The sequence below is a fragment of the Haliotis rufescens genome, unplaced genomic scaffold, assembly GCF_023055435.1.
Source record: "Haliotis rufescens isolate VD_foot unplaced genomic scaffold, xgHalRufe1.0.p SCAF_13, whole genome shotgun sequence".
Taxonomy (NCBI): domain Eukaryota; kingdom Metazoa; phylum Mollusca; class Gastropoda; order Lepetellida; family Haliotidae; genus Haliotis; species Haliotis rufescens.
The window spans coordinates 3,519,897-3,530,410 of NW_025963813.1; the positions used below are offsets into that span (position 1 = coordinate 3,519,897).

The window sequence follows — 10,514 nt, forward strand, 5'->3', positions numbered from 1 at the left end:
TTACGACCAAAGACGCCTTCGTGTCCAAGGCCCAGAAAATACCGCAAAATAATGCCCCCTTTTTATCCCCCGCCGGGCCAGAATGGCCGAAGGGGGATTATGTCGTGGCGCAGTCCGTCCGTCCGTCTGTCTGTCCGTCCGTCCCACAGAGGGTACTAAGCTTGTGAAATCAACTCCTCCTACAGTTTCCAAAGAATATCCCTGACACTCTACACACAAGATGTTGACATGTTGATGATACGCATATCGCAGTCCCGTTTCATTTCGACTAATTTAGACAGAGTTACTACCCCTGTTTAACGGAGCTTCATTTGACTCGTTAAAAAGATTCATGCGGGGGATGTTGTGCTCTCAAAGCACTCTTGTTCTTAATACATTTACAAGGCTGAATTTCAATACATACATTCGGTCGCGAATGAGAGCTACATTTTCAACCCCGACTCTCCACTGTAATTATCCGGGTTAGAATTGATCTTGCGCAACTCATACTTGTCGTTAGAGGCGAGTATCGGGATTGGGACTTGGTTGTCTGGACCATACATCCCAGACATCAGGAGCATGCATCAAACATGTCACCGGGTCTGACCACCAGATACAGTCAGTCGCCTCCTAAGTTTTTGCTATATTAAAGCTATTATGACGGCGGTCTGTAATTAAACGAGTCTGGACCAGACAATCCAGTGATTGGCATCATGAGCGTCGATCTACGCAGCTGAGATACGATGACATGCATCAACCAAGTCAGCGAGCCTGACCATCCGATCCCGTTTGTCGCCTCTTATAAGCATAGTCGCCATTTACGGCAAGCATGGGTTGCTGAAGACCTATTCTAACCCGGATCTTCACGGGCTATGTACATGTAAGAACAACAAAAGTACAAGTTTACCGTCCTTTTGGGTCCGAATTCAAACTGTTTTTCAAAGCTTTCTTCGTCCAGATGCCTTTACAAAATCAAAATGTTTCTCAGGTCTCTTAAAAAATTTCCATCTACAGTTGACAACAATAACGATATTGTTTTCTTCAATTTCTTCTTCCAAACGACTTTTTCTTCGAAATAAGAGGCGCGTCACGGATCCCTCGTCAACAGGATACCCACGGGTAGATAAGACAACATCCTATACAACGGAAACTCTTCACATTCAAAGGAGGATGCATCACTTATTGAAAATATACCAATCCCAATCCGGTTTTTGATAATTCTTACTAATTCTTTGAAAATGTGATGTGAAGCGAAAACGTTGGAAGGCGACAAAGGAGAAGTGACGAATCGGTTTTTGTGTCGCTGTACAAATGCTATGTCACAACCAAAGCCCATTTGCCTGTAACACGGATATTACTACTGCAATATTTAAACACCGTGACCTCTGGTGCTATAGTTTATACTCAGAATATAAAAACTAAACTAAGCGATGAGGTGCGGTGTGGTGTTGGATGGGTTCTAACTTTAAAAAAAATTGAAAATAAGAGCATGTGGATTTTGGTCTTATGGGATGCGCACGTACGCACGCACGTACACACGTGCGCGTCGCTATAAACCCCATTTGGACTTCATATTAAACACTATTTAGTATGTTTCAGAAATGGCGGTGCGGTGCCGTGCGGTGCCGTGCGATGCGGTGCAGTGTGGTGTTGGATGGGTTCTCACTTTAAAAAAATGAAAATAAGAGCATGTCGTATTGGTCTTATGGGATGCGCACGCACGCACACACATACACACACATACACGCACGTCGCTGTAAACCCCATTTTGACTTAATATTAAACACTTTTTATTATGCTTCAGAAAGGGAGATGTGGTGCGGTGCGGTGCGGTGCGGTGCGATGCGGTGCGGTGTGGTGTGGTGTGGTGTTAGATGGGTTCGAACTTAAAATAAGAGCATGTGGTATTGGTCTTATGGGATGTATATATTCAAGTCAGTGATGTGCGTGTGTGCGCATGTGCGTGTGCGTATGAGTGTGATGGGGAGAAATTGTCCTAGAAAAGGCATTTAAAAAATAATTAGTCTTTAGCCTGTTCAAAAAAGGAAATACATTGTTGCTTGATGGTTTTAATTCTTTTTAGTTTTTTTTTTTAGGTTTTAATCTAAGAATATCTGGCCTCCCTCTAGTATGAAATGTACATTTTAGGTAAATAAAAGCCAAGAGGTGAATAAAAGTCAACTCTGATGATGATATCAGCGTGTTTCGCAATCACCCGATTTATCCGGTATTTTACCACAAACAGGATTTAACTCGGAAAATGTACTTGAAACTTCTCGCTGTCATCGTATATTGACTATGATAAGCTGAAATTTGAAACCACCTCGATCTATTGTGTGCCATGGGTATATATATAAGTCTCACGCGTAGAACTTACACAGCACGGAGAGGGTTTCAAGGAAGTCGAATCGTGTCCAATAATATTGTATTGATATGGGTATCGTTCATCTCATAGCGTTGTTGGTTATTGCTGGTCAGGCGAATGTCATCAGTTGCCATGGTTACATGTTTGATCCCCCTGCACGTTCAAGTATGTGGCGGCAGAACATCGCCGGTGCCGTCGTCAACTATAACGACAACAGTTTGTTTTGCGGAGGGTTTGGGGTAAGTTGGGTTTTTTTCATTATTATTATTATTTTATTTTTAAGGGGACGTTGGTATTATTTCTTAATCCACGATTTCGGGGCTACATTGTGGTCCGAGAGAGTGACCAGAATCCACTTGGTACGTTATATCACTGCGTGTCAGTTTTCAATTAGGGGTAATTGAAGGTGCCAACCCTATTTTGGGAGGCAGACAGACAATAATTTATTTGCGTCTCACCCATAAGGTACATTGTACAATATGCATATAAATCAAAACATGCTTAAAACTTACGGCCAGTCGTAAAACGACTTATGAGAGACGATATGATCATAAAACCAACTTATATACTAAAATGAATATACATACAATATATACATCATGAATATAAAATAGATCGGCGCTTCAATAAAATATCATAGCAGGTTTTGGCCACGTAAAAGGTGAGATCGGAGCTGGATAGAAGTAGTGTAAATTGCTCACAGTAGGAATAGCCTTTGAAATACGGATCAGTAAAAGTACTTCGTTTAAGAAGATCTGTTCTCACATCATTATATAGTGGGCATAAAAGTAAGACGTGTATCTCGTCCTCCACACAGTCTCTACAGTTAAAACAAAATCGCTCTTCTGCTGGAATATTAGAATAGCGGCCAGTTTCTAACTTTAATGGGGCTACCCCGCATCTAAATTTAGCGAGCGCACTTCTGTCGCAACGATTCGGTGGTTTCTTAACGTAATCTTCCGTATCGTAATGGTGTTTGAAACGCCTGTAGGTTCTCAGTTTATTTCTTCCCCTCGCCCCTTGTATTGACTGCATGTAGCTTGTCTCACCACTTTGTTTTATACTCTGACATCAGTCATCCCCCCATTTGTTAGACAAACAGTGGTTAGACGGCTTAAAACAACATTTCCAGATGTATGTACAACAAAGTAGTCACCTGTTACTGTAGATAGGTAATGGGATAACATAACGCCCTCTATGTCTGTTACCTGTTATTGTGCTCTCAATTCTATACTTTGAGATTAAATAGAGTTTCTGTCTGCGAGGGAACATATTCTACTTTGCCTAATCATGCCATGCCGATACGATCAATTTCATACGTTGTTCTTGCTTTAAGTGTTTAAGAGGTCGCCTTCTGCCTCAGCAATTTCGGTTGACATGTCCCTATTTGGGACGCGTGTGTGAGCACAGGTACACACATATCTAACATTTCTTGTTTTTTTATTGATAATATTTCTATTTTCGCATTGACGTGATTTGATTTTAGATATTTAGAAATTGACAAAATATCTTTGGCCGCTCTGTGTGTATGCGTTCGAGTAGCTGACCATCTTTCAGGAATAGACTTAGTATGGACTTCGCTATTGCATCTCTTGGCTTTGGGATATCTACTTCTTCTCGAGGCAAGAGAGTCAACTGACTATAAAAAAATGGAAACTGATCTTTTAAAATCAGTTAACTCACTTGCCTCGGGAAGAGGAGATATCTACGACAGATAGCGGATCAAACTGCAATTCTTGTTTTATCGAAGTTCTGGCTGGGGCATGGTATTCACATTTCAGTAACAAGTGAGCGATGGATTCAGGTTGATTGCTAGATGGGCATACCTTATTATTTTGCTCTTTTTTACCGAGTCTGAGGCGTGAGATGACTCCTTCAACTTTCCTTTCATTTGAGTGTGAGTCAATCATCAGTACCATCAGTGTGGTTGTGTCATCATTGTATACTTATGTGCAGGATGCTTCTTTAAATGGCAAGTAGAAGCTGGTATGATATACATGAGCGCTAGTTCTATATGGGTGTGGGGTACTGGTGGCCAAGTCGTGTAAGGCCCCGCGATTCTGTATGCAGAGTTGCGTCCCTTGGGCACGCCAGAAACCTATGAATCCCGGTTCGCCCCGATTATGTTTCTAGGTTTGCAAGCACCATTCCCGTGCTCGTGGGTTTCACCGAAGTGATAAACGTCTGAGACCTGCATCACTTCGGGTTTTCCTCCCACATTAAGCTGACACGTCGGGATATAACTGGAATACTGTTAAAAGCGGCGTTAAACACAACTCACTCACTCTATATGGATGTACTAGTTGTTCATAACCTAAGTTTTGTTAATTTAAAAAAAATACTTAGGTTCGCATCAATTTCTGGCAAGCTCTCCTCTCACTAAAGCGATCCAAATAGGACTGTCCCACTACAGCTGTGAGTGTTGTCTTACCTGACCCACATCTCCAGACGCGTGAAGATCCGGGGTAGAATTGGTCTTCAGCAACCCTTGCTTGCCGTAAAAGGCGACTATCCTTATCGTAAGAGGCGACTAACGGGATTGGGTGGTCAGGCTCGCTGACTTGGTTGATACATATGATCGTATCCCAATTGCGTGGATCGATGCTCATGATATCAATCACTGGATTGTCAGGTCCAGACTCGATTATTTACAGACAGCCGTCATATAGGTGGAATATTGTTGAGTGCGGTGATAAACAACAAACCAAACCAAACCACATCTCGACTGTCTAACAACTGGCTGTCTAACAAATGGGAGACAACCCCGAACCCTGTAGAGTAGTATTCCGGATGCCGCAGTGCTGTACGCTAAATGCCATCAAATGTTTGTTTTTTCTGGTACGTTCATGCCAATGTTTCACCCTCTCTGGAGGAAGTGAGTGTACGCTGATCATGTGTTCAATATGCAGTGTTGGTAGCCACGCCCATGCTTGTCATAAGAGGCGACTGCGCTTGTCGTGAGAGGCGACCAACTGGTTCGGGTGGTCAAGACTTGGTTGATGCAGAGACCATATACGGAATATGATCTCTGGTTGATCACTGGATTGTTTGGTCCAGACTTGATTATTTAGTGACCACCGTTATACAGCTGGAATATTGCTGAGTGAGACGTAAACAACTAACAAATGTATGAATTTTGGGCCTTAACTCAGACAACCGTCTCCGTGGTCAAGTGCACAGAGCGTTTGCACGGAAAGCGCAGAGTCGGGGATTCGATCCCCAGTCCGCGTCATACCGAAAGACGTTAACAGATGGTACTTGTTGTTAACCTGCCTGCCATGTACTGGGAATCTGTTCTACTCGAGAACGGGGGCACGGGTGGCCCAGTCGTCTAAGCCGCCGCGATCCGCTGTGCAGAGTTGCATCCCTTGGGCACGCCAGAAACCTATGATTGTGGGTTCGAATCCCGGTTCGCCCCAATTATGTTTCTAGGTTTGTCAGCACCATACCCGTGCTCGTGGGTTTCACCGAAGTGGTAAACGTCTGAGACCTGCATCACTTCGGGCTTTCCTCCCACATTAAGCTGACACGCCGCGATATAACTGAAATATTGTTAAAAGCGGCGTTAAACCAAACTCACTCACTCTACTCGAGAACAGTGCGAGAAACATGAGATACTCCGCCTGGACGTTTACATCGTTCAAGTCTTGTTTTACCCCTGGTGCACAGTACCCAATGTTTGTCGTAAGAACCAATTTAAACATGCACCTGAAAAGTACAATTCGCTGCCATCTGTTTCAGGTACTGTGGAATGTCAACAACGGCAAGTGCGGTGTTTGCGGGGACCGCTGGGATAGTTTTCCACGCGACAACGAGGCTGGTGGCAAGTTCGCCAAGGGTATAATTGGACGGAAGTACACAACCGGAAGCAGCGTCGCGGTAAAAATTAACCTAACAGTCAATCACAGAGGGTACTTCGAGTTCCGGTTGTGTGAAAGCAATGACGTCACCAGCCCAGCAAGTCGTGAATGCTTCGAGCAACATTTATTAAAGATGGCGGACGGAAGGACGAGATATCACCTTGACGTTGGCACTGGTGAAAAGGTCATCCAGGTGTCTCTTCCGGCTGGGGTCAGATGTCAACAGTGCATATTGCAGTGGAAATATAATACAGGTAGAATATTATTTACCGTTTGCAGCTTCTTATGTTACGTCGTAATAAAAATAGGTAATAATACAATCATGTAAATTTGTTGTAAGAACCATACGTATATATACTACTCAAAAGAAGTTAAGGATCACCCGATTCTGTCAAATTGCTAAAGTTAATCTGTCGTGAAGATCCGGGTTAGAATACGTCTTAAGCAACCAATGCTTGTCGTAAAGGGCGACAACACTTGTCGTAAGAGGCGACTAACGGGATCGGGGGGTCAGGCTCACTGACTTGGTTGATGCATGTTATCGTACCCAATTGCGTGGATCGATGATGGTGATATCAATCACTGGATTGCCTGATGCAGACCCGATTATTTCAGACCGCCATCATATAGATGCTGAGTGCAGCGTTAAACATCAACCAGACAAACAAATATAGTGACAGTATTCGTGTTCAGGGGGTATCGACGGATATGGATTTATAACATCCATTTCGTGTGTTGTAATTTTCACATGTGTGAAAATCTATAACCGGTTGTGCGTGACCTTTTCCCTTGTGTAACTGTTCCTGCCCATAATGAACCATACATGATGTGTTGCAGGGAACTTCTGGGGGTGCGATGCTGCGGGGTGTGGCCTGGGTCGGGGCAGACAGGAACAGTATTACAACTGCGCCGACATCGCCATCATATAGTGGCCACCATGGATATATCAACATCGTATAATTGTCGCCTGGATATATCTACATCGTAGTGTGACCATCTTTGATCTATTAACATCGTAGAATGAGTGAGTGAGTGAGAGTGAGATTGGTATAACAGCGCTTTGATCAGTATTTCAGTTATATTATGTCAGCTTAATGTGAGAGGAAGCCTGAAGCGATGTGGGTCTCAGGCATTTACCACTTGAAAACATGACCTGGGGATATATCAACATCGTATAGTGAGCATCTGGGATATATCAACATCGAATAGTCAGCATCTGGGATATATCAACATCGTATAGTCAGCATCTGGGATATATCAACATCGTATAGTCAGCATCAGGGATATATCAACATCGTATAGTCAGCATCTGGGATATAGAAACATCGTATAGTCAGCATCTGGGATATATTAACATCGTATAGTCAGCATCTGGGATATATCAACATTGTATAGTCAGCATCTGGGATATATCAACATCGTATAGTCAGCATCAGGGATATATCAACATCGTATAGTCAGCATCAGGGATATATCAACATCGTATAGTGAGCACCTGGGATATATCAACAACGTATAGTCAGCATCTGGGATATATCAACATCGAATAGTCAGCATCTGGGATATAGAAACATCGTATAGTCAGCATCTGGGATATATCAACATCGTATAGTCAGCATCTGGGATATATCAACATCGTATAGCGAGCATCTGGGATATATCAACATCGTATAGTCAGCATCTGGGATATATCAACATTGTATAGTCAGCATCTGGGATATATCAACACCGTATAGCGAGCATCTGGGATATATCAACATCGTATAGTCAGCATCTGGGATATATCAACATCGTATAGTCAGCATCTGGGATATATTAACATCGTATAGTCAGCATCTGGGATATATTAACATCGTATAGAGAGCATCTGGGATATATCAACATCGTATAGTCAGCATCTGGGATATATCAACATCGTTTAGTGAGCATCTGGGATATATTAACATCGTATAGTCAGCATCTGGGATATATCAACATCGTATAGTGAGCATCTGGGATATATCAACATCGTATAGTGACTACCAAGACTATATCTGACGTTTCAATGCCATGAGTGCGGCACACCGGGATAGCCAAAAGTTGTAACAGTCACAACCAATAAAACAAAAAGTGTCTCATGTATGCGATGGCCTTGTTTGTTGTTTTCTGTAAACAGTGTAGTAATCAATATTAAATATCCGGTTTTTGTATTTGAACACTTCAATACGAGAGTTAACAATCTCACTGACCTAGACAAATAAGATTATATTTAATAGTGTTGCTTATGTTCCCATGCAAAAGCCGACAAAGAAGATGCGATCGGTACGCGAAAGGGATGCAGGATCGTTTCGCGATAGAGGGACGCGATCCGTTTGCGATACAGAAACGCTGACGGAACACAATAAAAAGTCACGATCGTAAACCGTTCGCGACAAGAGGCGCGAACTTTACGCGATAAAAAGCTTCGATCTGTATGTGATAGATAGGCGCAACAGTTACGTGACGGAAATTCAGGAGATATACCTTAAGAAATGGTGTTATCGGAAATATTAAAGAAAACATATATACAATTGTCCGGGTTCTTTACAAGTTACAATACAAGCAACACACACTATAACAACCAAATCAAATGGATTTATATAAATATCAATGCCTCATGAACTGAGAGAATTCAAGAAAAACGCATGTCAACACGTATACTTGTTGTTAAATTAAACTTTTAAGTACGCATTCAGACACCACGGAGGCGGTATGTCCTCAATAAATCTTACCGTCCCCTTGCTGTTTGGATGTCTAATGAATAACGTGTTTACAGTTCAAGCAATTTTAAGGTGTTACATTGATAAGAATTTGAATGACTTCATGTTCCCACGGGCGTTTTAACATTTATAAATCAGCAAATATGACATTAAGCTTGAAAAGAATAAATGCATTGACACACCTCGACAGTGTGATGTCCTCATTGAATGTTGCCGCTCCCAGAGTGTCCGGATCCGAGCCTTGCATCGCTGTCAGTTTCTTTGAACAAATATAATTTGAATGAAAACCAGTTTACAATAAAGCAGGTTTTCAGAAATTAAACTGATGTGAATTTGAATGTATGACTATTTATGCCATTTGATGAATTTGAGGGAAGGCTTCTTTTCCTTTTCTTTTAAAAAACAAAACAACCAAGAATAAAAGAAAATATTTGAATACGCATGCATAGGACTTGAATAGGCACTTCGTATTCGCAAAACGTTTTTACATTTAAAAATAAGTAACCATGCATTTATATTTGACCTGGAATTACGCATTTACACACCTCTAGGTCACTGTAACACACAATCTCAAGTAGTGTGTGTGTGTTAGTCGAAGAGCTAATTTGCAATAGGAGTCTTGAAATTCAGTAACGTAGCTCGCCAAGTGTTCGGAAGGTTTTATTCTGTTGGTTTGATGGTCCGGGGTATGTTTCAGGCTGTTGTACAGCATAATTTTCATATTAGTTTTCAGTGTTTTCAGTTCAGTGTCTGTTGAGATATGCTCTGAAATGGTGTTTAGTTTGGAGTTCGTCGGTACGCACGTTTTCTTTTGTTTAAATGCTTCTGCAACTTGCGATACAAGAATTTAAAAGCAATTTCCCTCCAGTCCAGAGACAACAGCGGCCACTTCCGTCCCAACTACAAGCCCTTTCGGCCAATCTCGCCCCAAACCGTAACCGCAAAGAAGATTTTTCACGTATGTTCTATTTTTGCCGATCGTGTTCAGATGGCCAATATCCGTGTTACCAAAAGAAGCGTCCCACAATCACCAGCGTGATCAGCATCATCACTTTCTTTGATGTGTCAATAAAAACTACAGTTTTGCCCTAAACCTTGCGAGGCTTTACCCTACGATAAGTTATTATACCCAGGAAAGTACGGACGGGGAGTTTATATAGTCTTGTATTGTCTCACTAGTATGGGTATACATATTCCATACCCGACCTCTAATAAACATTTTACTTTTCCATTTGATGTGATGTCAAGGTGACCAAGCGAGCAGAAATGACACAAGCTCTTCACACACGTGCGTCCTTTAAACTTGAATAGGTTCCAAATGCCCAGGAGTCATGGGTGGCGCAGTCGTCTAAGGCCAGCAATTCGCTGTCCCTTTGGTTTAGCAGAAACCAGTGTTTTGGGGGTTCGAGTGAGTGAGAGGGTTGGGTTTAACGCCGCTTTTAACAGTATTCCAGTTATATCACGGCGTGTCGAATCCCGGTTTGCCCCGAATATGTTTGTCAGCACCATACCCGTGCTCGTGGATTTGAAAGTGGTAAACGTCTATGACCTGCATCTCTTCTGGCTTTCCCC

The 10,514-nt window shown here is 42.3% G+C and overlaps 1 protein-coding gene across 1 annotated transcript; it reads left to right on the top strand.

Annotated features, from left to right (window-relative positions):
* Nucleotides 1–2,327: 2,327 nt before the first annotated feature.
* On the top strand, nt 2,328–8,325 carry LOC124116920. The gene is made up of 3 exons (XM_046478558.2): nt 2,328–2,583; nt 6,086–6,458; nt 7,042–8,325. The coding sequence occupies exons 1-3, from the start codon at nt 2,413–2,415 to the stop codon at nt 7,131–7,133; spliced, it is 636 nt and encodes a 211-aa protein (XP_046334514.1). The 5' UTR covers nt 2,328–2,412; the 3' UTR covers nt 7,134–8,325.
* Nucleotides 8,326–10,514: the final 2,189 nt, after the last annotated feature.

What these genes read in the sequence shown, in the direction of transcription:
- LOC124116920 (XM_046478558.2), top strand. Translation starts at nt 2,413, where the DNA reads ATGGGTATCGTTCATCTCATAGCGTTGTTGGTTATTGCTGGTCAGGCG. An exon ending in TGTTTTGCGGAGGGTTTGGG is followed by an intron (nt 2,584 to 6,085) that starts GTAAGTTGGGTT and finishes CATCTGTTTCAG; the next exon opens with GTACTGTGGAATGTCAACAA. An exon ending in GCAGTGGAAATATAATACAG is followed by an intron (nt 6,459 to 7,041) that starts GTAGAATATTAT and finishes GATGTGTTGCAG; the next exon opens with GGAACTTCTGGGGGTGCGAT.